Genomic DNA, 27522 nt, shown 5'->3' on the forward strand with positions numbered 1-27522 from the left:
ATATATTTGTCAAATTTATTTTCACTAGGCTGCCATTTTATGAAGAATTCCTGCGCTTTGTGTTTCCTGACATGCAAGAGTTAGCAGTAATAGCTCAGCTACTATAAATACTGCTGCCTGGAAGCAGCACCACTGTGTTAGAGTTAAGACTATGGACTTTATTACTTCAATCCTGCTCCGTCTACATGAAATCAGAAGGTTCTGAACAGCTGGTTGGGAAGGTAGCCAAGGTGCAGGAACGATGTCTGTGCTTCCTTTTCAAGGGCGGCCAACTCTTGAACAGTAGGTGCCAGGATGTCCACATGGCCTTTATAGTTCCCACCTGCACCACACACACAAATCATAAAACAACGTAAATGACACGCTTGAAGCACTTGTCAAGCCGACTTGGGCTCAATTCTCCCACTTCAAATACTGCTTCTAGCAATAAAAGCTTAATACCGGACAAGTTATCTCCAGAACATTTAGCTTTAAATTTTTCAGTCAAGAATTTCAATATAAACTAGTAAATAAGCTTCACTAATAGTTGTCTCAATACCTACACCCACCATTCCTTTAGTTTGCAAACCATCTGTTTACCCTGAATCAGAAACACTTTGGCAAACAGAACACTAAACAAGGCTGTAACTTACAGTAAAGACCTCTGACTCTTTGTTCAAAATTACCTGTAACACTCATTTCCTGACAATTCCTTAAAATTTAAAGGACTCGATATGAATGCTTCAAGACCATCAGCTAATTTGCTGTCCCTCATTCGTATACAGATCACACAATAAAATGCTGCAAGCCAAGTAATAATAAAGTGCTAGAGAGTAATTAGTAGAAAATAATTAACATGCTAATAATATACTATTAGCATAATGGAACAAAATCATGGTCTTTATAAACTGACACTCAAAGAGGCACATTTAGCCAGGTGTGATGGTGCACGCTTATAATCCTAGCCCTCAGAAGGCTGAGGCAGGAGGATCTTGGGTTAGGGCCAGCCTGGGCTATAAACACTGGGTGCAGTATAGGGTGATGAGGGGAGAGGAGAGGGAGCTAGCCCGAACAACACACTGAAACATCTGAAAGCTTACCGCCAGCAGCCCTTTTCTGACCATATGTAACTTTCCCATCAAATTCATCCACTGGGACCTTTATATCTGGCTCAACCTGGGAAATGGTACAGTTCAGGTGTTCTTCTATCTCAGAAAGTAGCTAAGAAAGAGTGAGAAGATTAAAATACTTCAGATAAAAATGTCAGCTGGTAAGAGTTTCACTGCAACAGCATTAGGTAAACTAGGCAAGCAGAAGGCACACTACAAACAGAAGCTAGAGCCCTGGAAGGAGCTCCCAGGTTACAACTCACAAACTACAAGTTAGTCCACTACCCCTCTCTCGTCACTGACAAACAGACGAAAGCAGAGATGAAACTTTTCTACACGAACACAATGAAGTTTCTGGGAATACTGGCAGTCTCACCTGCATTTCATTGTACCAGATGGTACAGCCACCATCTTCCTTGAGTCTTGTATTATAGCATCCTTTCCCACGGTTGCTGCATACATGGTACCAAACCTACATTAAAGGGAGAAAAAACATGACTACGTATAGATATTTTGTTCTACATTTTTGGTTTAACATTTTATTTCTTTAAAACACTAGAAAAATAGATTATGTATTTTATCCAATGGCTATTACTTCATGGCTCACTGAATAGATCTGAGCCATTCTGGAATAATACAAAATAATATGTTACCAAAAACAAAAAACAAAACAAAACAAAACCCTCAAACCAAACAAACTCAAAAACATCATAACCTGATGTCAGAAGAGGTACAGGCAGCCAGGTGTGGTAGTACATGCCGGTAAACTTAGCACTCAAGGTTAAGTTTGAGGCAAGCCTGGGCTACAAAGAGATGAGCACGGGTATGCAGAGGGGATAAATACTGGAGAATGTTGTATCAAAATTAATACTCTTAAAAAGTCTGTTTATATCCAAGAAAAGTAAAGCACATAGGGGAAGTGTGCACATAAATTTGAGAAAAAGATGTAGAGAAGACCTTACAAAAGTTATTCCACAAACTGCAATTATATATACATTTAAAAAGCAAACAAACACCCCCCACCAAAAACAAACAAACAAACAAAAAACAAAAAAAACCCTGTAATCCTAAGTGTTCTATGGCATCATACTACATTATTTAAATAGTTTTTATTGAAAAACATTAAGGTTATGAGGAATATTCATATTTTCCACCTTCCTTTGTAAGCCACATACTATTATTTGCTAGTTCAATCCATAGAGGGAAGAAATGCCGCAAGTGTTCACTTACTTCCATTTGTGACTGATTCCAATTTCAATGGGCAATCTAACTGCTTTTACTTCCCACATCAAAAACATAACTCACAATGACTCTAACAGATGCCAAGAAGATTACCTTCTCCTTCTCTGTTGCCACCAGGGAAATGGCCAGGCCCATCCTGAAAGATGTCAAAGCCGGTATTAGAGCTTATTTCTGAAGCAGAGAAGCTCAAAGGGGGAAGAACTGGGGCAGTACCTTTCAGCCCGTCCCACTCTGCCAATCCGGTGCACGTAGTTCTGCTTCTCATCAGGCAGGGTGACGTTTATAACTGCAAGTAAAGACATTGGTTACCAGCTGCCACTGTCTGTAAGATTAACATGCAGAGCAGGGAGTGTCTTCTTACCATAAGGAACACCATGGATGTCAATTCCTCTAGCAGCTACATCTGTGCAAATCAAGAATCTCACGTCTCCTTTCTAAAAGAAGCAAGAGAAAAAGGAGTTGTCTGTCAGTAAATGCCTAAGACATAAAACAAACACTCTGAGCCGGGCGTGGTGGCCCACGCCTTTAATACCAACACTCCGGAGGCAGAGGCAGGTGGATTGCTGTAAGTTCGAGGCCAGCCTGGTCTACAAAGGGAGTCCAGGATAGCCAAGGCTACACAGAGAAACCCTGTCTCAAAAAAAAAAAAAAAAAGAAAGAAAGAAAGACACCAACCAACCAACCAACAAATATCAATCTTTATACTACTTTCAGATTCGCTGTTTGGACATAATAATCTACTGGACCATAACTTGAAGGTTCACTCTATGTTCTGCTGAAACGTGGTATTAATGGTTGCCTTGTTTTTCTTACACCAGTGGTATTAAGCAACTGCTAAACTCTGGCTTTATCTTTAGTCTTTAGACAAATCTTTGGAAACTCCAAAATATATAATAAAACAGAACAATAGAAACAAAGGCATTGTCTTTATTGTTTATATTAAAATAAATCTAAAGGGTAAGGAAATGGTTTATATCTCATGGGAGTGGTTAAGAGCATTGACTTTTCTTCCAGAGGGTTCCATTCCCAACATCTACATAGTACTAAAAATCTGTGATGTCAGTTCTAGAGGATCCAATACTCTCTTCTGACTTCTGAAGGCACTACATACACACAGTGCAAGAAAAACACCCATTAAAAAAAAAAAACTCAAAAAAAAAAAAATCTAGACTATTATATATATTACCCCAAAGTGATACTTTATTGTAAGAACAGACAAAAATCCCAAAGAAGAGGGAATAGGGAATAAGCCCTAGTGCTTACAAAGGAAATTAGCCTTTGGATGCCTTTGTGCAGAGTGAAATGCAGACTTGGAGGTGGGAGGAGCACACTAACTCCTAGTCTAGTGTAGTGCCCAGGACAAATGGCCGTGAACTTGTGACATGAAGCCAGGGGACATCAGTGATATGTAGCACAGAAGCATGAACCAACCGAAGCCCAGCAGCTCCCGTTTTTTTCATACCACAGGTCTCAAAAAAAAAAAAAAAAAAAAAAAAAAAAAAAAAAAAAAAAACGCCTATCCTACATGAAAATGAACACTCTGGTGAACTGGAATGTCGGTGGGAAGAAACTACAGAGGCTTAGCTCTAAGTGGTGGAGGCCCACGACACATCGAGCTCTAAAGACCATCGGAGTGCAGCAAGCAGCTAGAAGATGCACTCCGAAGTTGCTTGTTTTACTTTTTTTCTTTCTTTTTATTATGAAATGAGGACTTATTTCATAACAAAGTAAATTCTCTATAAGTATTCATGCACTTTTATAAAAGAGGTTCATAGACATAGTTTACCCATCCCAAACTTCTTAAAAGATCTACCTGACGAAAGTATGTATGTATGTACGTACGTATGTATGTATGTCAAAGCACAGCTTATTGAGCACACTATGAGGGAGCAGTGAGCTATCAGACAGGGAACATGAAATTTATTGTCTGAGTGTCAAAGATGCCTACTTTTTGCCACAATGAAGATGCATGGGTGAGCGTAAACTGTTTTAAGTCTCTAGGACAAGAACTGTCTTAATGAAATGAAGTGGCAAAAAGACCACTGCAATCAGCCCCTTAAGTAATAAAGACATGCAGGCAACCAGGCACTGTACCTTAAATCTTTCCAAGTTTTGCTTTCTCTCATGAGGCTTTCTGTCACCATGAAGACATACACATGAGAACTGGTGTCCTTTTTTATCAGGTCCTAATGAAAAGCATATTTAACATCTGACCTTGAAGAGCATCACGCCAAAGACTGTAATACCATGTGTTTATAAAAAACCTATAGCCCAATTTGGCACAAAACAAGGTAACAAACTTTCAGTCACAGGCAAAATGCCACTACAATCAACTCCACGGGCGGCTGGGGAGACGACTCAGTTGGTAAAGTGTAAGCATGGAGATATGAGCCCAGATTCCCAGCACCAATGTAAAAGCTGAGCAGTGTTGGCATCTTTCACCCCAGCACTGAGTTTGGGGGTGCATGTGGGCCCTGGAGCTCATTGGCCAGCAAGCCTAGCGGAGTCCACTAGCTCCAGGTTCAGTCAGTCTCTCAAAACATCAAGTGCAAAGTAATCAAGGAAGACAATTCTGCCTCCACAGGCATGTGTACACATCCCTGCACAAACATACACCCCTCCCGACACACACAGAACCCCATGCAACACTAACACTGATTTGCTTTTAAGAGAATTTTAAATTCCATCAAGCTCCTGTCTCAACTTCTCAAGAGGCTGGGATTAGAGGCATGCTCCACCATGCCCAGCTTTACTCTTCAACTTTATAAAAGAATATATGACTCTTTGACCGAAGTGGCTTTACCGCTTGATATTTTCAACATCAAATGAAAGTACTCAGGTATGTTCCAAAGCCTTGGCAAAACCGGATGTTTCATTGTTGGCTTACAAAGTACAGTGGTTTCACATTTATGCATTCCCATTCTGATTAGGAATATTTCCATATTGATTTACATATTTAATAAGAAACAACATCATCTAAACAAAAACCATCTAATGTGAAACTACACAGTTTCCATTCTAATGTCTATTCCACCTATATGGAAATTCATTAACTTGTACAGACTCTGGATGTAGCTAATTTTAGTATGGGATATCTTATTTATTTGCAAGGTTTGGGTCCTTATATCTTCACTGTAGTAGTGACCCTTTACTTCTGGTATTTTTGTTTAATGTCTACTTCATCCCTTACTAGACCCTTATTTCGCCACATGTGTTTCTATGTGTGTGCTAACCTTACTACTAAAATTCAAAGTGTTATCACTACCATAATAGAATGTGTATCCTGCAAACCAGCAAACACTTTAGTATTTTCCTTGGGTTTTGCTATGTTACTTTTAATAGCATCTACCTAATGTTAATCTACATTAATATTCTATGTGACCTTAGCAGAAGACTTCAGTTCACTGACACTTAAATATATTTAGGTTTTTACAATACTGATCTTATTCTGTGATTCCTAAGATGTATTTTTTCCTCCAGGACTAGAAACTGAACTAGGAGTCTTACTTCGACCACTGAACTATATCCTCAGCTCCTGTGTTTTGGAGATATTATCTCACTATGCAGTTCACGGTGACATAGACTTGGCATGTGCCTCACTGACCTCATTGTGCTCCAGCGTCTGCCTTCCAAATGCCAGGAGTACCACTGTATACCACTATGCCTGCTTCCTTCTTCCTTTAGCTTGATTGCTTCTTCCCCTTCTATTTACCAGTTTTGAAAGTACACATTTTATTATTTTAGTCATTACACTTTAAATGTTAGTATTAATCAGTAGCCTCAGAATTCCGTGATTCAGGTTCACGCTAAAGACTGTAGCACTGTGAAAAAAGTTCTCATTATTTATCCCTGGAAAAGAACTGGATAGACACAGACAGGTAACAACGTGCCATCACTGCTTTAAAGTCTGTGCACATATTCTAGCTTTTATCCATGTGAGGCTAATAATCTATGAAATGAGGAAATAAGCAAGAACCAATTTACCTCCTCCTTGTTGCATAAAGTACTGCTCCAAGTTATCACAGTCAATTTTAGTTCTACAGAAGATAATTGCTTGATCCATCTTGTGTTCCTTGATTGCTCGGACAGCATACTCCCCCTTCAGTATTTTAATAGCTTCAGACCACATTTCTTGATTACCATAGCAACAACAGAAAAAGCAACAGAATGTCAATCTGAAGCTGTCACAAGCACACATTATCAGTCAGGCATATTGCTTAACTCTACTAAAAATCCCTGCTATACTACAGACAAGGAATACTATGAGAGTGAAATACTGAGTTAATTCGTTGCTTCATTTATTTTGTTTCTGTCAGTGTCTTACATGCTACCTTTGGGGTCCACCTGCCTGTCTATTTTTCCCTCCCTCCCTCTCCCCACCCCACACACAAACACACACACACAAAGCCACAACCTTTTAAGAAGAAACACACATGTGCAAACACACCAACACAAAAGCTATACACCAAAACTTGGTATGTTCCTCTCTCAAGCATTAATTATAATGTCTTTCATTAACTTCCCTTTATGCTTAAGACATGATTATTGGATTATCTTAACCCTTCTTAAGGAAATTAATAAGTCTAACCAACCTAGCACTACTCCACAGAATGAAAACCTAGTCAGGGGCATTTCAGTCATGCTGCCCCAACTCTCTCTCCCTGGGAAGTGGTGTTACTGCTGTTACTCTCCTGCTGATACACATGGTCAGTCCACTGGCCCAGTCTATTTCTAACGTTCTCTGCCATCTCCTACTATAGTGGAGAGTAAGCAACAGCTTTACAAAAGCAATACAGGACACAGTAACAAGTGGTACTTTATAATGTGCTCTCTAACCAGTCTACGCTTAACTAGCAGGTTCTCTACTTCTCTTCAACAGGGAGGATAACTAAATACGGATTGTGTCACCCTGGAGTTACATAAAACCAATTTCTAAGAAACTCTAATATAGATTTCAGTCAATCCATCTTTCAGACACATGTCACAAACTATTCTGTAACGTCAAAGCACTCTGAGCTCTTTTAAGAACCCACTCAAGACATCTGGTGTCAGACACGCAGGCTAATGAGTCTAAGATGTATTCACTTAAGTTTTAGCACCTTGTATCCTTCCGCACTTTCATACATTTTTGAAATGTCTCGTAGGCTATCTTCACTGCACTGAGACTAATGCTGGGCTTCGTCAAAACTGATGACTAGCAGTTTCTGTGTGAGAACAAAAGTGCTACAGACAGACAGCACTAAGGCTGAACCACATCAATGTGTTTAGTGCCTGAATCACACACTAAAAAGTCAAAACAACCATAAAAATAATTAAGAAACCCAGATCAGTTGTCTTTCCCCATTATAGCTAAAGTAAAGTATCCCCCAACATCCTTCACCTTTTTTTTTTTTTTTTGGAATTTCAGGGCCAACATCAATCTGTCTCTAGACAAATTTGCTGGCTTTCTATTATCTACAATCTATAATCCAAAAGATTTATAATTTTGAGGCCATACAACTAGTGTCTAAGTTGGGTGAGTAACAGTCTTCCTCTAAGCTAAATGCTTAGCTTGCCCTCATTTCTCGATTATTCTTATTACTTTATTTTTTCCATCCTAACTTTGTAGGTCATATCTTATATCCTTTGTAAGAATAGTTGGAGCAGAAACAAACCAATAATTCCCAAGTTCTTTAACACATTCTACTAATGCTTTCAGCTTACCTGGACTGTTAGCACCAGGTCTTGTGTTATCTTTTGCATGGACATCATCGGTCTGTTGAAATGGAGAGATAAAAAGGGATGGGAGATGTTAAATGATTCAGCCCAAGGAGACTGGCTCACCATACAAACGTTCACGCTGCACAGCACTTACTCGGATGTGGTTCTTCCCCAGCCTTTCCCAGAGCTTGTCAGCTTTCGGATTTACAGGGACAACGACATGGTGCACAGTATCTGGAACAGAATCTTCTCCTTTCAGATCAACCCAGGTGGGAAAATGCATTATCTTCTCAGACAGTTTCTTTACATCAAAAGAATGCAAAGTAGCAGAGCAAACAATCACCTAGAGACAGGAAAACTCAACTTCAGATGGATTTTTATTTTATCACAATCAGCATTATATCACAGTAGTCTTTTTAATTATTTATTTCATGTTTTGAGAATCACATTAATAATGAATGACTATTCCCTATAGCAATAGTCTTTTTTTTTTTTTTAATCAAAACCTACAAGATAATATCCATCCTCTTCTCCCTTACAAATATTTCCAATGGAAAGATGAGAAAAGAAAAGGCAATGTTTTCAGAAATAATTACTATGAAAATGACTGTCAAACAGCTGTGTGTGTGTGTGTGTGTGTGTGCGTGCACACGCGTGTGCACTACTAGGTAACTAGATGATAACAAAGAAAATATATACAATGAACTTAATCAGAAGACCTGATAGCAAAACTATTTGTTCCTACAACAGGGAGTATCAACTGTCTACATATATTTTTGAGCCACATTAGTCATTTGATACCTGAAGTCTTTTTCCATCAGAAGTAATCTGAGGAATCTGACTGTGCATTCTGTTAATAAAGTCAGAATAACCTTGAGAGAGAAGCCCATCCTGCAGAAGAAAAGAGTTTTTAGTCAGTATCAGAATCTTTTCGTTTTCAAATTTAAAACGCAAGACAAGAGAACATAACATATATGCACACATATCCCTGTATTTACAAAATAACTATCATCTGCTCGATACTTAAAGACAAGTTATACGTCCAACTTAAGGTTCCTTGTGACTAGAAAACAAAAAAGGTATAATAAATAAACTCAAACCACACTCCAGTACTCTAGGATACAACAGTTTATAACACATGTCCTCAAGAGAATGATTTTAATTTGAAAACTGAAGAAGCGTCAATGTTGGGAGATTAACCCAACCATCTTGAGAATCATTTGAAAGAGTATTTCTAAAGCCTCAATCATACTTATGTCCTTCCAGATGGTCCACATTTTACATCTCTAACATAAAAAAATAATTATTGTATAAAAATTAACTGTATTGTATAATGTATGCACAAACAGCTACATGGCATAAGGAAGCAAACGACCTATGTAACTAGTCACACAGTAATTAAACAAACCATGATGCATGCATCAAACAGCCTTCAAACAAGAACCACCGACAACGAAGTGAAGTATTTGTGGTATCATCTTTTTTTAAAGGTTTGCCTAAATTCTTCAACGTTTGATTTTAACTCCCTAACACAATTCAATGCTAGGACCCCTGCTGGATCCCTAGAGTCACATGTTCAAGTCACTGGTGTAAAGCTGCACATTTTCTCCATCTACAAATCACATTTAGCTTTCTCATTCCTACGCACAATGTGAACGCTATGTAAATAGCAGTTACACTATATTACTTAGGCAAAAATAATAAAAGTCTACATGTGTTCAATATAAATGGATTTTTCAAGTTTTTTTTTTTTAATTCAAGCTTGATTTTATATGCAGATACAAAAAGCCAACTGTATGTATCAATATATAGTAGATGAAAATATGCTTAATTGTGATATTTAGTTAACAGCTTCATGGCTGAATTGTATTTTTTTTCACTTTATAAAACTTTATGAACAAACATAAGCAAACTCTCTAAAGAAAACATGAATGCATTTCAACATACTGCTTCATCCAGGACCAGGAATCTAACTTGAGACAAGTTGAGCTTTCCAGTTGACACCAGATCATCTAATCTTCCTGGAGTACCGACGACAATATCAACCTGAAAAGCCAAAGCCACATCCAAGGCAAACTGAAAAGCCAGTGTAACCACTTTAAAACAGAAAAATGGCATTTTCTACTTCAAACATGTGAACACTAAAATAGTTCAATGCAAAAAGTATTTAAGTTCATTATAGATAGATAATGCTATATATCACATTTGTGTTTCATTTTAAACTTATAGATAACTTTGGCAACTGATTTTGTATAACTTTTAACCACAATCTAACATGTAAAATGTGTATTTTATAAAAAAAACCAGATGCATTTACATGAATTCTAAAAAAACCACAGCAACTCCAACCCCACCTCCACAATTACCCCTCTACAGACCACAAATGATGTCATCCAGCATCAATTTTCTAGTTTTGAACAGGGAGATATCTTTTTGATAATTCAGAGACGACACACAGAACCACTGGATACCTGGTGTGCTGAGCACTCACTATATTTGATTATAATTAACGCTAACTGTGAGTGGACTGGCCAGGAAATAATGTCTTCCAGGTTTCATTTCTTATGACCACTAAAGCAAACACAACTATTATTACTGCTATTTCTAAATGAGGAGAGCCAAGTGTAGACTTACATTAAAGTCACGACACTTCAATATAGCACTAGTAATATCTGCACAGATTCCAACTCTGAGTCTAAACACAAGAAGAGGTCTATGGGGCTGGAGAGGTGGCTCAGGTTAAGAACCTCTGTTGCATTTGCAGAGCACTTGGGTTTGATTACAACTGTCCATGTAACAGTTCACAATCATCCATAACTCCAGTACCAGTTCCTCTTCTGACTTACACAGAGACGAGCCACAAACATGGGACACATACATGCATGCAAGTAAAACACTTATATACAAAAATAAATCTAAAAAAGAAAAATTTTAAGAAAGGGTCAAATTGGAATGATAGCAAGTTTAACTTTCTACCATAAAATATTTCAAACCTACACAAATGCTAATAGTACTGCTCCCTGAGCCAGTGCAAAATCTGCAACTTTGCAATCTCCTTCACATTCTCGTAGACAAGTCTACAGGGCAAGTAGATTAGGAACACTTGCTTTACACTCAATTTCTACCTGTAACTTTTTCATTTATTGGCCATTTAGTAAATGTTTGGTATATTCCACTTCCTAATATGTAAAAACAGGGATGAGTCTCATCTCAGAGGGCTCCTGAAAGACAGGAATAAGGAAATGGACGCACGTGCTGCAGCTGTACTTCAGTGGTAGAGCACCTGCGAAGGACACAGAGAATCCAAGGAAGGAAGCTGCACAGACCCCTTCTTATGTTTAAACTCAGGGATGGAGAAAGGGAGATTGATAACTACGAATCTGAAGCTAAAGAACACCTGTGAAATGTGTGTGTGTGTGTGTGTGTGTGTGTGTGTGTGTGTGTCTGTGTGTGTGTGTGTGTAGGGGTGGGGGGACACCTGTTCAGTGAATTAAGACTCTCCTACATATGCCAATCACAGGGATAGGTCCTGTATACCACAGAAAACAAAACAGCACTCTGAGCCTGTGTGTGACATGTCTCTAGGATAGGATTCTAAGCAACTGGGCAGGTTTCCTCCCTCCTCAGTGATGGGAGGCAAAGGGACATAAAAATAGATATAGGTTGTCACAGGCTTGAAACAAAGATGCTAGATATGCCACGTATAAGAGCACAGGGTACGCACTGTACCATGTATAGCACCCTTGGAAGTTACAGGCTAAAGTAATTCTGCCCTCTACCTCAAAGCCAACCTGGACACTAGCACAAGACATACACAGAGCTAAGGCTGACCTGAAGGATGACACAGAGGTGATAGTGGAAGATGTGGGATTCTGGGTGCAGAGGTGCACACCTGCAATCCCAGCACTCAGAGAGGCAGAGGCAGGAGGATCTCTGTGAGTTTGAGGCCAGTCTGGTCTACAAAGTGAGTCCAGCACAGCCACAGCCAAGGCTACACAGGGAAACCTTATCATGAAACCCGCACCCCGCACCCCCCAAAAGAAAGCATAGCAGCTCCTTTAAGAGCAGAACAGAACTGAATTCTGCCAAGGAGCCAAGGATATAATAATTCCTTTCCTTTGTCACTGGCTTCAGTGAGCTTTGTGCTCACATGTGTGTATGTGTGTGTACAAGTGTGTGCACATGCATGGAGGCCAGAGGCTGGTATCAGGTGTCTTCCTCAATTGTTTTTCACCTTATTTTTTGAGACAAGGTCTCTTGCTGAGTAGGCTAAGCTGGCCAGCCAGCAGAGTCCAGGGATTTTTCCCTTTCTAGCCTTGGGATTATAAATACAGGCCACTATATCTGAGTTTGTCCAAGATGCTCTTCCCTACTTCCCAAGTGCTGGGACTACAGGTATGTGCCTCCATGTATGGCTTAGGCAGTGTTGGGTTCTGAACCCAGGACTTCACGCATGCTAGGCAAGCAGTCTACCAGCACAGCTTTATTCCTAGCCACACATGTGGTTCTTATGTTGGGGCTGTGGATCTAACTTAGAGCCTCATGCTTGCACAGCAAACACTGCTGACCAAGTCCTCACCCTAACCCACAAACTATGAGATATAACTCACGAAAGCAGATCAAGTCCTCTAAAATTTCTACAACTAGAAAACAAGCTGAAATCCTAGCATACTATGGGAAGACTGATTTGAGTTTGAAAACCAAAGGCTATGAATGAGCCTATTAAATTTACTAACCACTGGAAAAAACAAAACAAAACAAACAAACACACAAAAAAAAACCAATAAAAACCACACTAAGAACATATTAGAGTAACAGTATCCATTTTAAAATAGTATTAACAAGTACATTATTATGATTCCTTGTTCTTAATATACTATGCCAAGTCAAATTACAGTCCACCCAACATCCAATTTAGTTTGTTAGGGATGGAAACGAAGGAAACCTTAGTATAAGATGATCTAGATTTCACAATTAAACATTAAGGAAATGAAGTAAAAGAGGGATTTGTAAGAAGTTCATTTCATACACATAAAGAATTTTATTAAGTCCCAAATAATAGGATCCAGAGTGTCCTGGATTTGTTCTACACACTGGCACATCTAAGCAGTGTCCAAGCTTAGAAACTGTCTCAATATTTATCATTTTCCAAGTGCTGCAGGAACGTCTACTTACTCCATTGTCTTCTTTATCTCCATACTTACACTCAGCATTGGTTTGCTTTTCAATCATAAATAAATAAAAACTTTTAACCAGAAAGACTAGAAGGAAATTCTCAGGAAGCAAAGAATAAACAACAGGTCAGACTTTCAGATAAAGAACCTACTCTCTAACTCCCGGTTAGAAGCCATCTTGAAGTGAATGCAATCCTCTGGTCTTGTGTTAATATTAGCTGCATTTGACTGTTCTTAGACAGAACAGAATTTACTTCTAAGTCAAAAATACAACATACCCCATTGTCCAGAACAGACAGCTGATCCCGAGCTGCAACGCCTCCAATTATCAGAAGTTCCCTGAACGGAACAGAGGGATGATTAGTAAGAAAGATTAAAGTCAGTTCTACAGTGTGAGCTATAGCATGCTTTCCAAGGGAAATTAGCCACTGAAGAGCCACAGTAAAGGGAGTACAAAGAAGGTGGGAACAAAGCACTTCAGCCCCACATCCAGAAATGGTGCTGAGGCGACTGCAAGCTTAGTCAGTCCTCATCTACTCAGCCCACTCCACGATAGTTCAATCCCTTACAAACCAGATTCCACCTTTTAAATTACATTGGTTTGTAGTATATAGACTATTTCTAGAAGAATGGGTGGAAATCAATGTAAAAAAGAATCTCCTCAGGAAGGATAACTAGAAACTGAAGATAATAGAATTTTATGTAGTATTACTCATAGTTTGTTAAAGAAACAAAAAATTATCTCATTAAAAGAAATGATTTAGCTGGATGCAGTGGCACACACCAGTAATCCCAGCACTCAGGGAGGCAGAGGCAGGCATGTCTCTTTGAGCTTGAGGCAAGCCTGGTCTACAAAGTGAGTCCAGAACAGCCAAGGCTACCCAGAGAAAACCTGTCTCAAAAAAAAACAAACAACAAATGATTTGTTTCATTTTATGTGCATGAGCATTGTGCTTACACACATACGTCACCACATGTACACCTGCTGCCTGTGGAGGGAAGTATCAGATCGGCTAGAACTGGAGTTACAGATGATTGTGAGCCACCATGTGGGTGCTGGAACTTGAGCTTGTGTGCTCTACAAGAGTAGCCAGTGTCTGTATCAACTGAGTGCTCTCCAGCTGCCTCATCCCGCCTTTTGTGCAACAGGGTCTTATTATTAGCCCTGGCTGGCCTCAAAACTCACTGTGCAGAAGAGCTAAGTTCGTTTCAAAGATACACTAGGGTTTCAAAGTAAGCTAAGGGCTTATCTGCATTAAATACCAAATCAGTAATCCATAATTTCACCATCTTCACCAGTGCATTGTTCTTTTACCATCCATCTGCTCTTGCAGCCTTTGTCTGCAGTATATTAATTTTTATAGATGGTGATAGCAATGAATCAAGCTACACAAACAACTCACCTGTTTCCAAAACCACTCCTCTAAAGGTCTCAGAGTATCCTGAGCAGGGGCTCTGTCATCAACTCCTTAGGAGCTTCCTTTTTTACATGCTCAAGTAATTACCCAAGTACTTTTCTTATCTCTCCCTCCCCAACACCATCCCAATACCCAACACTGAATTCTGTGAAAGCAAGCGTAACTCTGACTGCTGGAGCCCAGTCTACATCCCAGGCCTACATTTTACAACACAAGGTATTTAGCATCTGCAAATGAGTAACATGGATAAATCTATTCAAAAAATTTAGGATTATTTGACCTAGCATAACTTATAATTATAACTAAGTCAGTTTGCTTAATCTAAAGGAAGGCCACCACTGACACTAGAACCTTGAGTTTTCTGGAATTAAGAGAGTGGCAATAGTCCCACAATCCTGTGACTATTCTAAAAACTACCTAAAGGAACATTTCCAAACACTGACCTTTATTGCCCAAATTGCTCCAATAAAAAAATTAATTAATTAAAAGAAAAGTAGCAAAAACCAAGCCTGAACTCTACATAGTAGTCAACTTCCACAAAGTAAAAGAGATTCCTAGCTGAATGTGGCGGTTCATACCAGTAATCTTAGTCCTTAGGAGGGAGGAGGATGGTGAGTTTGAGGCCAGGTTGATTAGATCCTAACTCAGGTTGATTAGATCCTAACTCAAAAGAAATAAAGAACAGAGAAAGTTTACTTAGAATTTATGGTCTCTCGCCATGGAACTCTTGAGGGTGAGGAGCACCTTTGTCTCTAGTCAACTCTCAGGGTAGAGTAACTGACACCTGACACAAAGCCACACATTTTCTAAGCAGTGAAGAGATGAAATTAATTTAACACTGAATGAAATCAACCCAACCTCTGCCCAAAGGAAGAAAGTTTGACTGGAAACACTGCTACTACAAATTTACAGTTGTTATGTAGTATGCCAGTGCCTCATTTCGTTCTACTTTATTCTTCCACAACACTTTAAATTTAATGACAACAAGCATTTGAGCACACGAGGCTTACCGCAACTTAGGGTTATCAATATACTTCTTAAACTGCTTGACGTTGTTTAAGGTCTGTTCAGCTAGCTCGCGGGAGGGTTCCACGATGAGAGCTTTTGGAGCATTAGGGAGGTATTTTGTTTGTGACACCTGTGCATTACCTTAGGACAACAGAAAAGATCATCAGTCACATAAAACACACCTGAAAATACCATCAGCTGTTAAGGAGAAGTGCTAATGTTCTAGTATTAATAATTGTAAAATACAGAAGACAATCCAACAAAATAAAGCTAATATTCCTAAGATAACTTAGGAGTTTTTAAGTCTAGTTGGGATGAGTGTGATGGATGACAGTTGTAAAAATAACCCATTACCCTCTGTGACAAGCCGGAAGATGTGCTTTAATCGGGTCAGCTACACCAGGCAATAATGTAGAGTATGGCACAAGCTTTCAAGTCAAGTTCTGAATTGGATCTGAATTCACTTCTACCTCCTATCTGCTCTGTAACCTTGGCCAGGTTACTTCAAATCCTCATTCCTCAGGCCCCTGTGAAATGTGAAGAGCTCTAGCTCAGAGGGCTGTGTGAAGGTTAAACCGTCCTCAGAAGCACTTAGCAAGCTGCTGTGGCAACTCACAAGCACAGGCTCCAAGCAGATCAAGACTGAGATAGCCTGAGGCCTTACCAGTCACAGACACAGTTCATCAACTAAGTTATGAAACTGAAGTTTACTACTCTTTTAAACAGGATGTTGCTTAATCCAGAGCAGGAGGCAAATGGGACTCACTAAGAGAAGGCCTACGCACTGGGGTTCTCTCCATGGCCTGCTCTAGAAACCCTGACCCTCTCAGGTGCAATAAGTACCTGTGTGCTGCGATTTGACGATGTAACTATCTGGTGCCTTGGAAAGAGCAACAAAACCATCTTTTGGTGGAAACTTAAATTCTTCTTCACCAAAGTTAAATTTCAATTCAGCATTCTAGCATTGAATAAAAGGAAAGAAAAAGTTTAACCTAATGACAAACTGCCCAGTAATATAAAATAAAAATCAAACAGTTTAGGTTACAGCAAAACTTCTAATTACCTTCAAAACACAGGCAGGGAAGAGGGCTTGGTTTTTTATATGTGCTGGTATTTCAAATGCCAAACCAAGATCTTTTCCTTTAAAACAAGTAAACAAAACCAGAGAAATTAAAATGAAGATTTTCCACATACACAATAAAACCTACCTATCTGCCTTGCTTTCTCATGCTCTCTAACCCTATGGAATCCATGGATAAAGTGGGCTGCTAGAGCCAGCCTAGTCAACATTAGACTTCACTATCCATTCCCTCCTTCTGTCTACATGTCTAACTATTCCCTATCTACAAGACCTCTGTCTCTAGAGACCTCATAGCTCACACACAATCCCACATTACAGACACACGAAATCCTCCTTGAATCCACGGCTCCCTCCATTTCACTTGCATTTTCCTTCTCACTTATGAAGTAACATCCCTGATTTTCATTCTTAGGACATCCTTCTTTTCATCCCTTGGTCTACAGGTCTGACTCATGAACCTCCCTGCCCTACTCAAACAGCTCTCAGGTACCAAATCCTATAGTGATAGTCACTCTTGTCTCTCCTGACAATCCTTTCAGCAGTACTGGGCTCAAACTGAGTTTTTCCCTCCTCTGTGAAAGTCTTCCCTTGGGTAGTTGGAGTCTAGTGCTCCTGTCCTCTCTTTTTCTTTACTCAATGCTGGATTCTCCTCAGTTAGCCAGCTTTTAGCCATAGGAAGACAGACCTACCTCTTTCCTAGCATGCGTGTGTCCTTACTCCACAGGTGATTTCAACCCACTCCCGAACTCCTAGTCTGTTTTCACCACAGCTGGCCCCGGGCTGTTAGAGCCATGCCACTACTCTGCTCAGAGCCCCACAGAGTTTCCATCTTACTCAAAGCAAAAAGAAAAGTTCAGACTACAGCCTACCTCACTGAGCTAACACTTCAGACCCTCTCTCCCTCCTGCTCAGGGCACTTGACACATGTACCTCCTCAGTTACTAAGGCATAGTGGATGCTTCCACCCCAGGACCTTCATTTTGCTCTTCCCTGTACCGTAAATGCTCTTCAGTTCTCAGCACAAGCCCACCTAACTATGACTTCATTTTAAATGTCTGCAGCAGAGCCTTCTCTGAACACACTTTAGAGAAAAGCACATATCCCGCTCTACACAGTGGTTTACTCCCTTACCTTGCTTTCCCCCCCTTTCACAAGTACTATCACCTAACGGATTTGTAATAATGTATGTCTGCCTCTCTCCACTAGTCTGAAAGCACCACAGAGCAAGCCTTTGTCTATTCCATCATCTGTGGTAGTTTCATTACTTACTAGTGCACATGGCACGTAGCAAATAATCAACAGATAGCCAGCGAAATGAAAGGCAAGGTGGAGAGGGTGGAGGACTGAAGAAGAGAACGAGAGAATTCAAGAACAAGCGTCACAAATACTTTTTGCTGATAAGGTCCAGGGAGCTTACCATTCTTAGAGAACTTCACATGCCCTTTATCAATATCTAAGTAACATCCAATGGTATCATGCATAGTGAATTCCTAAAAACCCAGAAAGTGAAATGTCATTAACAGAAAGTGAGATCAGAAATAAAGCTAATAAGTGACAGACAGAAGGATCCAAAGCAGACACTGGTGTTTTAAAAGAACTTCTCTAAATGGCACAAGGTATCAAAAATGGCTATCACAGATGAGGACGGTGGCTCACTCCTGTAATCCCAGCACTGGAGAAGGCTAAGGCAGAAGGCCTACAGGCACCGAAGTTACAGAGTACAATCTTGTCTTAAAAAAGAAGCCATCAAAAACTTATGAGAGCGTACAACATGTTGAGTAGTACATCTATGCGACCCAACATGATATTAAGGATTACTGCTATGGATTTAGGCTCAGAGTAAGCCTTCATAATCAAAACTAATAAAACAAGAACATAAATCTAAGATCCAAAGTCAGAATGAGGTAAAGAAAGCCAACTTAACATGCTTTGGAGGAGATAATAAAAATTTCTATTTATTTAGTATTAAAATATTTATTTTTCAAGTCGAAATCTGATCTTTGAAAAAAAGAAGTACTTCCATATTCTCAGTCGGGTTGTAGTAAGTAACCAAGAATGCAAGAAGATTTACAGATGTTGTTTAAGCAAATAGTATTGTAGCTTACCTCTCCATAATTATCAAACTGTTTATTATGAGATTTCTTTCCTGTTCCACCGAAGCCAAATCCAAACTTGTCAGTACCTGGATTTTAAAAGTAGTTTACTAAAGGTATGAGCTTACTAAGAGAATTAAAACCCTGTGAAAGAAGTGATTTTACACATGCAGTGTGAGAAACGGCAACAGACAAGTCTCCACATGTTTCTGATATAGGCAATTTCAGCCTATGGAAAATATGTAACATTACACACACAAGTGACACTGCTTCACTCTTGGCTTGGTCACCAGCAAGCTCAATAATTTAAAGTGTATATGCAGTAACATATGTTTCAAGCTTGCTAATTTTAGCCTCAGCTTCAGTCATTCTTAGTCTCCTCCCTGTGTGGTGGGTGGAACAGGGATGCCCCAGAGATTCATGTGTCTGAATGCTTGCTCTATAGTAAGCATGGTCTCTCTGAAGAAGATGTGGCCTCGTTGGAGGAAGTGTGTCACTGTGGAGGTGAGCTCTGAGATCTTATATGCTCAAGCTACACCCAGTGCTGCAACAGTCTCCTTCTGCTGCCTGCGGATCAACATGTAGAACCCTCAGCTCCTTCTCCAGCACCATGGCTGCCTGCACGCTGCCATGCTTCCCACCATGATGATAATGGACTAACCCTCTGAAACTGTAAGGCAGCCCCAATTAAATGTTCTCTTCATAAGAGTTGCTATGGTCATGGCATGGTCTTCACAGCAATAAAACCCACGATAAGACACCCTGACTTCACACTGTCAGAACACGGGCGTGAGGGTGCTGACAGGGAGCAAGCAGTAACTTATTTCAAGTTTTCTGGAACTAGGTGAGGTACAGATAATTACCTTTTTGTATCCATAAAATTAAACCCTAATATAGTTAAGTCTATTAGTTTGACTCACAAATAACAAAATGTTAACATTTTATAAATAACAAGCAGCCCGTTTCTTTAGGAACACTTACCTAGGTCTAAGGAGGCCTGCACGGTAGACCACCCAACTCTGCACAGCCCTTGGTCGTGACAAGACACCTCGTAGTAGTGCTTCCCTGGTAGGGGAAAATCCGTGAGATTTACACAAATTACAGACATAGGACTCATTTACCAACTTCCCACGTTTCTGTGTGTGACCCAAGAACTATGTGTCTTTTCGTATCATTAGGACTGGCCAGATCTCTGCACTAAAACTCCTGAGGGAAATTCACATACTAACAGTTTCAACACTTAACAATCATGAATGGTGGTCAAGTACCTTTCAGCAATCCTTTAGTCGCTCTGCAGCCATGCCATTCCTTCACTTCTCTGCTCTGACAACAGAGACCATCAGACCCAATTGCTAGATTTGAGAAAGAACATAAAGAACCAGACATCAGTACAGGCTTTACAAACCATCATCATGAAATAAAAGCCATTCAGTCTCACTAATAATGTCTTTGTTCAAATGCTCCAGAGTTTAAGACTTGTTGACTCTAAGATGACAGCAGTTCTTCCTCTTTATCCCTACTTCACCGTGGCTATGCTGGTGACTAGGGTCTGCACTGTCACCTTCCAGACAAGAGTTCACAACAAATCCAGGAAAGTTGAGCACAGACCTTAGAGGGTTTTGCGTGAATAATAGCCTTCTAACCAACACACATGTGTTTAGACAGCCACGCCCCAGTGCTGTGAAGACAAGGTCACTAAGGGATGACACAGGACACACTCATTGCAATTTGCAACCTTGACTATTTAGGGAGAAGCATACAACAACCAGTGTCTACAAAACAAAACACAACAAAACAAAAACAGTGTGTGCCACGGATGAGTATTGGGCTCTATGTGATGAGGTTTTACATAACACACCAGGTCAGACAGATGCTTATGTAAATCAAGATTTTGCTTTTGTATATACTGGAAAGAAACTGTATCCTCCAAAGTCATATTCAGTACCTGGTAAAGAACAAATTTGTGAAATACTACTTCACCAAACATCTTAGCTCACTTTTTAAAAACTTTTAAGTTCTTACTCATGTGATAATGAGTAATATAAAACTATAAAAGGTTCTCTAGGAGCTGCCTGCAATCCCAGCACTTGTAAGATATAGAGGCAGGAGAATTAGGAATTCAGGAAGGTGATCAAGAGGAGAAAGGTAGATGGATGCATGTAATTAGAACACAATGTCTGTAAACATGGAACTCCCACAGTGAATCCCGCTGGTTTATATAATTAATGTGCTAATTAAAATAATAAAACAATACTCTATCTTTTTTTATGATTTCTATGTCTTTTATTTGGGTTAGAAAAGTTTTTCTTCTACTAAATTATACATGCTAAATTGTACATATATAGCTACACTTAAATTTTTATGTATTTATGTGCACAAGCATACATAGTTTAAATCTCAAGTACATGTGAAATTTATTTCTACTTATTATATATAGAAGCCAATTTTTTATTGCTCCAGATGGATCATCAACGGTGCCAGCATCTTTTATTAAATAAATCTTCCTTTTCCCCAATGAAATCATTTGTGTGTGCACTGGAAATTATTTCCATTATTCTACTTCCAGTTCAGCACTGTACTTTTTTTTGTCAGTCTCTATATTCTAATCTCAGGTAATTAAATCACGAGCAACAATTCTTCATAATTTTCTTATTATTTACATTTTTTAAAAGTTTCTGAATTATCAATGAGTAGGTAAAAGTTATCTACTTACCAAAAGCAGAGCCTCTATCATATGGGTTCATCTGCCATTTGTTGAGCACTGAACAAATTAATATAAGAACACAGAGCTATAATCATATGAAACGTACAGATCTATCGAAACAGAGTTTATATTTTATATCTTAATTCCTTTAACTTGACAAGGTTTTGCAAATTATTTGGAGTATACACGTATGTATGGAGTTGTTTTTATTAAAGGCAAAACTAAATCTGAAAACCAGAAGGTGTCAGTGATAGCCACTGGTCCATTTGGGACTAAAACCTAATCTCCCTCCTTGCTTCAGTGCACTTTGTATACAGGACACTCATCTTGGTCACTGAAAAAGTAAAGTTTAGGTAACTAAGCTACTTGACCTTAAACATAGGGAAATAAACAACCTCATCATGAAATTCTCAGGTCAGAGTTTTATTTTTCTTCCTGTTTTTATGATAGTTATATTTACTGTCTATCATATAATTCAATTACTAAATTAGTTATCCTGTGGCATTATTACTTTCATATCAGAAAAAGACTTGATATGCCAAGTTCACTCAACTAAAACTTGCTATTTTATCTCAATTCTCCTTTGTAACATAAAACAAGTTACTTCAAAATACTTAATATATTTTGTTAAAATTTAGCAGAAACTGAGAGGAAGGATGAAATTTAGAAACCAAGAAAAAAATCATAACTAAAAGATAATGAATGAACATGAGATTATTCCTAATAGACAGGATCAGAACCCAATAAAAAGATCGACATTCATGTAAGGAAGACAAATATCACTTCTGCACAGTAGACCAATTCATCCTAAATCACAGGCATATACAGTTATGTACAGTTAAGAAGGACATAAAAACAGCTAACGGTAAATTCCAATCAATGCTTTGTCAATAGAAGCAGTCTTTGTATTTTAGCACGGACAGTTCACTAGTTGAGTTCTAAATGTCACTTGCCATCCTTGCTTCAGGACACAACCCTTCAACACTGAGGGACATACACAGGCAATAAAATGCATGCCCCAAACTCAAACTTGCAAACCAAGACACTGACTAATTTATAAAAAGAAACATCAAAATAACTATTACCTGAAGCGCCAGTTTTGATCGTTGTTTTCCCTTTCTTCCCTTCCTGCTGGTCTTTCAGAGTCTCATACACTATCTGGATGACTGGAATACTGAACGCCTGTCAAAGAAACATTTCCATTTAGCGGTCAGATGATGATGACATTCTCAGTATAAGGCCGAGGCTATGCATGGACAATATAAACTATCCAGGTGGCGGCTCCCACTTCATTTACCCAAGCTTAAGCACCAACTAGATAATCCCGAGTAGAGAGACAGAAGCCAGCCGTAGGCCGGGAGCCTAAACAATGAAGACCGTCAAACTGAACAAAGCAAAGCAGGAAAATGCCATCTACTCAGACTACTTCCCTGCTCCAGGCTAACCAACAGGGCATGCATTTCCTGGGTACAGTCTTTTTATTTTAGCAACATTACAATTCTGAAATGCCTGTACACACCACAGAATCTGTGCCTCCTCCTGTAAGGCCTCTTTAAAACAACACTCCTAAAAGCACACTCTTTATAGACCTTCACAGTTTGCCAACAAGGAAACTATTACTCTGAATGGTTGTACAGCCTGTTTTATGTCAACTTGAGATAAGCTATAGTCACTGAGGGGGGAGAACCTATCGGGCATTTTTGTAATTAGTGTTATGGGAGGGCCCAGTCCATTGGCGGTGGTGCCACCCCGGAGCTGGTGGTCCTTGGTGCTATGAAAAAGCAGTGTGAGCAGCCATGGGGAGAAAGCCTACAAGCAGTACTCCTCTGTGGCCGCTGCTTCTGCTCCTGTCTCCAGGATTCCGTCAGGCTCAAGTGCTGCACTGGCTTCCCTCGGTGGACTGTGATTTAGGGTATGTAAGCCTTTCCTTTTCCGTTCCAAGTTGCTTTTGCTCATGATGTTTCATCACAACAGTAACAACTCTAACTAAGACAATGGCAAACCATCATTTCTTATATAGCGGAGATTGTTTTAAACAAATATTTCAAAATAAAAGCTACTGTTCAAATATACTTTAAAGCTCAGATTTTAATGAAATTTAAATATATTACTTACACCAGTTTTCCCACTTCCTGTTTCTGCAGCCTGAATAGGGGGAGATTAATTATAGTTTAAATTGTGATCAAATTGGGACATGCATTTAAAGAGATCAAAGTTAGAATAACACTACCTAGAAATCTTGTAACACCTGACTAGCTAACGTTTTTTCCGAGGGCCTCAAGATGAGGCAAACTGCTCCATTCAACTAGGCCACTCATCAATCAGGTCACCTCCTCCAATTCACTAAGAATCTGTCCTCTTCTCTCCTTACCCATTACTACTACCTAAACTGAGCCCCTCATCATTCTGAAGTAATTACTAGCATGTCTTAGGAGTATCTAACCCTACAGATCTATAGTATCACCCGCTATACAACTGGTATTCACAGTACCATCCCAGGTATATACACTTTACGCTAACACCTACCATTCTCCTGCAACAAAAACTGAAAAATCACCCCAAGCCTATACCCACAGCTTCTGTAGAATACGCTGACAACAGTATATGTGTTAGAAATGCTACTGAATAAATAAGATTAATTTGGTAAAACAATTTCATTCTTAAGCTTATGAAACTTTTTAAAGTGAGTCACTGATAGCCCCGCAGCCTATGCTCCCCCAACCACCTTACTAAATGTCAACATACCATAAGTACATCTCCTCCTCCTAGGATCAATGGGATAGATTCTGCCTGGATATCAGTTGGTAAACTAAAAGAATCACATGTGAAGAATTGTAGTTAGTTAAAAATGGAGAATCATCTAGGCTAATTAAGTAACGCTAAATCAACCTAAAACAAATTATATGCGGCAATCCAAAAAACAAAACAAAACAAAAACGTTCACATTAGAAAAGATACTTGCCACAAATACATTTGAATTCTATGTACTTACAGCCAGTCCATTTCTTCCACAGCTTGTGCAATCTCAGGCATAACACCCATCTCTGAAAACAAAAAGTCATTTTAATAATCAAACCTATTAATAAATCACATTCTCTTAATGCTGGTTTCATAGAAGTGGGGAAAGGCTTTGAAGTTTGGCCCCTGTATGGTACTGCTGAGTGCTGTCTTCAATCCAAGGTCTCATTTACTAGAAGACCTTGTTTAAAAAGAAATCTTTTTAAACCTATACCTTGCAGGGGTATAGGAAAATGTGAGGTGACATAGTGACATTGCTGGCACGGTGTCATTAGCACATGGTAGCCACTAGTGCTCATCTATCTTTAAAAAAGCAAAACTCTGATGGTTGACGCCTAGACCTGCATCTCCACTGCTTCACTGGGTGGTAAGGTGGCAGCAGCTCTCTGTCCTGACTAGTCCAAGGCCATCTGAGCACCCTCTAGGACGTAAGGAAAATGATCAGGCCATATTTAATCAGCCAAAATCAAAATTCTATTATTAAGGCACTGGGTGTCTCGGACTAGGAGGGTTTTTTTGTTTTGTTTTGTTTTAATGTCCTTACTAGAGAGCTATGACAAGTTTAAGGTGATAAACATGCTATTTACCCAGAGTTGACTACTATGAAGCATATATAAGGGTCAAACCTTCACACTGTACCATATGACTATATATAAATACTATGTTTCAATTTAAAAAAGCTAAGTAAGTTTAGGTAACTACACCTACCTTTTGGTCATATGCTTCAGAGTCTATTACACCCTACTGAATCTTGATATTGGGGTCTTTCCTAATAAATTTATACTGCCTCTCAGACATCAATACACTGCACCGCACAAGGGGTGTGAAAAGTTTTATCACAGTAACAGACATTGTTTTAAGAAGGAATTTGTTTCGTTAAGGTTGAGAAATAAACTTTATTTTTAACATAAAAAACAAATTTGGGTTAACTGATGGGTTGTGGGGGCAGAAGATGTACAGAAAACCTGAACAATGGGAATTCTCAGAGGAAGATCTTCATTGTTTGGGTAGTTTCTTTTTTGGGGGCAGGTGTTGAAACAGGGTTTCTCTGTGTAGCCTTGGCTATCCTGGAACTTGTTGTGTACACCAGGCTGGCCTCAAACTCAGAGATCTACCTACCTCTGCCTCCCAAGTACTCGGATTAAAGGCGTGCAACATATTGTCTATTTAAATAATTTTGCATAAAAGCCAGTCAGAGTAGGCAGTTCCTTCGTGTTTTGTCATTGTATCATGCCTAAATGAAATCAGTCATAGTTAGGTAGATTTCCAAACTTTCCCTTCCAAAGGTAATTAATCCCTAAAGAAAGACAACTAGACTGATCTGACAAACAACTATGCCCACTAAGAGTCTGGTTATATTCTGTCTTCTAGAATGTAAACTCCTGGAAAAAGGGTACCATGGACCAGGCCAGGCGCCTCAAGGCACTTGCTACCACACCTGAAGACCTAAGTCCAAGGCCCTGGTCCCATATGGTAGGAGAACACCAACTCCAGAAAGTTGACTTGACCTTCACTCGGAAACACCTCTGTTCCCGACACCAAATTATAAGTAAAATTTTAAAAAGAAAGTGGTGGTCTTAAATATGCTACACAGAGAACATTGCAAGTTCCAGCTGCTTGCAAGACTGTTAAAAGCAACAACCACGGACTGCTTTTAGCACATTTTAAGAGTTGCTTGATGGATCTTGGCCATGTACTAGACATATTTTCTACAGAAACCTTGCCTTTCAGAAAGTATAAAAGTTAACCTTTTAAGGGGAAACAGGTACATGTTCAAATTCTTAAACTTTACTTTTGTTCGTATCAGAATAGCATCTTGTGCTATTCAACAACAACCTATATAAAACAACAACCTACAACTTCCTGACAGATCTCCTGGCTAAAATTGTGTTAAGTGAGAGAATTCTTCAATGCTCTTCTGACAGGAGAAAAAGGAAACAGCAAAACATAGCATAATGTTGTCATTTTAAACAGGATAATAATATAAAAAGAGAGTACATCTAATTTGATCTGTTCATTTACACATATGCGTGTACATATGTGTACGTAAGTAGAGGGGGTATCATATTTAGTATACTTAAGGCTGGTTGGAACTTTGCAAAAATGTGGGTTCCTGAAGGGGTTAACAGAGAAAGCAAGAAATATCAACTGGTGGGTTCAATATCCCATCCCGAATCCTGTCTGGTATCACAAAGCGAGTAACTAATTCTCAAAAGTTGTAATTAGTGAGTCCATGAGGAAAAAAAAAAAAATACTCCTTTAGCTTTGACATTCAACGTTAGCCCTCACAGTGTGGAGTTTAATAAAATACGATCAGATTTATGCTTGGTGGTTTTATTCTTGAAAAGACTTGGGGGGATAAAACCAAACAGGACTAGATCATCTTTCTCCCAAAAGCCCCCTTTCCCACGTTCAGCTGCCTGCTCAACCTGGCCACGACCAAGTGTGTCACTGACTGCCACGTCAAAGAGGCAGGAGACTTGGCTCCGCGAACGCAGACGCCGCCGCAGTCGGGATCTGGCAGGTGAGTGTGTACGGCGGGAAGGCCGGAGGCAGAATGGTAAAAGAAAACGCTGCTTAACGAAGATTCCGGGGCATGGCCCGCGGGAAAATGCCCAGCCTGAACCGGCCGCCCCAGTCCCACAGCGCAGGTCCCCGGAGGGCGGCAGCTCTCCGTTCTCCCGCCATCCCATCGCACTCCCCACCAGCCTCCCGTAGGCCGAGGCGAGCCGCTCACAACACCTCCGCTTCCCACTACGCACCAGAGAAGGCCGCCATCTTCGCTCACTCCTCCGTTCCCGGTTTGGCTGCTCCCTCCCTCTCTCCTGCGAGACACGCCGAGGGCGCGGCGGCGCGCACGCTTCCGGCCAGTGCCCTTCGTTGTTCCGACTCCGGACAGGGACGAGAACTCAGGAGAAAGGTTCCGAGGACAAAAATGGTTCCGAGTGAGTGGGCTACTCACTCAGAGCACTGACTTTTGCTTTCCCTAATATCCA

At 39.7% G+C, this 27522-nt stretch overlaps 1 protein-coding gene across 1 annotated transcript; it reads right to left on the minus strand.

The window, feature by feature from the left end:
- Window positions 1-27319, minus strand: Ddx1 (DEAD-box helicase 1). Its single transcript, XM_051143469.1, has 26 exons — window positions 27289-27319; window positions 24501-24552; window positions 24254-24317; window positions 23624-23653; window positions 22594-22690; window positions 21518-21565; window positions 20073-20156; window positions 19786-19869; window positions 18817-18893; window positions 18129-18201; window positions 16694-16770; window positions 16474-16588; window positions 15633-15771; window positions 13483-13543; window positions 9978-10076; window positions 8832-8921; window positions 8185-8373; window positions 8034-8085; window positions 6315-6461; window positions 4425-4516; window positions 2692-2764; window positions 2544-2616; window positions 2424-2466; window positions 1465-1560; window positions 1080-1200; window positions 1-322 (listed from the first exon to the last, which is right to left on the minus strand). Exons 1-26 carry the CDS (start codon window positions 27302-27304, stop codon window positions 192-194), a joined length of 2223 nt encoding a protein of 740 aa, XP_050999426.1. The 5' UTR covers window positions 27305-27319; the 3' UTR covers window positions 1-191.
- Window positions 27320-27522: the final 203 nt, after the last annotated feature.

This window comes from Acomys russatus, chromosome 1 (assembly GCF_903995435.1).
Source record: "Acomys russatus chromosome 1, mAcoRus1.1, whole genome shotgun sequence".
Classification (NCBI taxonomy): Eukaryota; Metazoa; Chordata; class Mammalia; order Rodentia; family Muridae; genus Acomys; species Acomys russatus.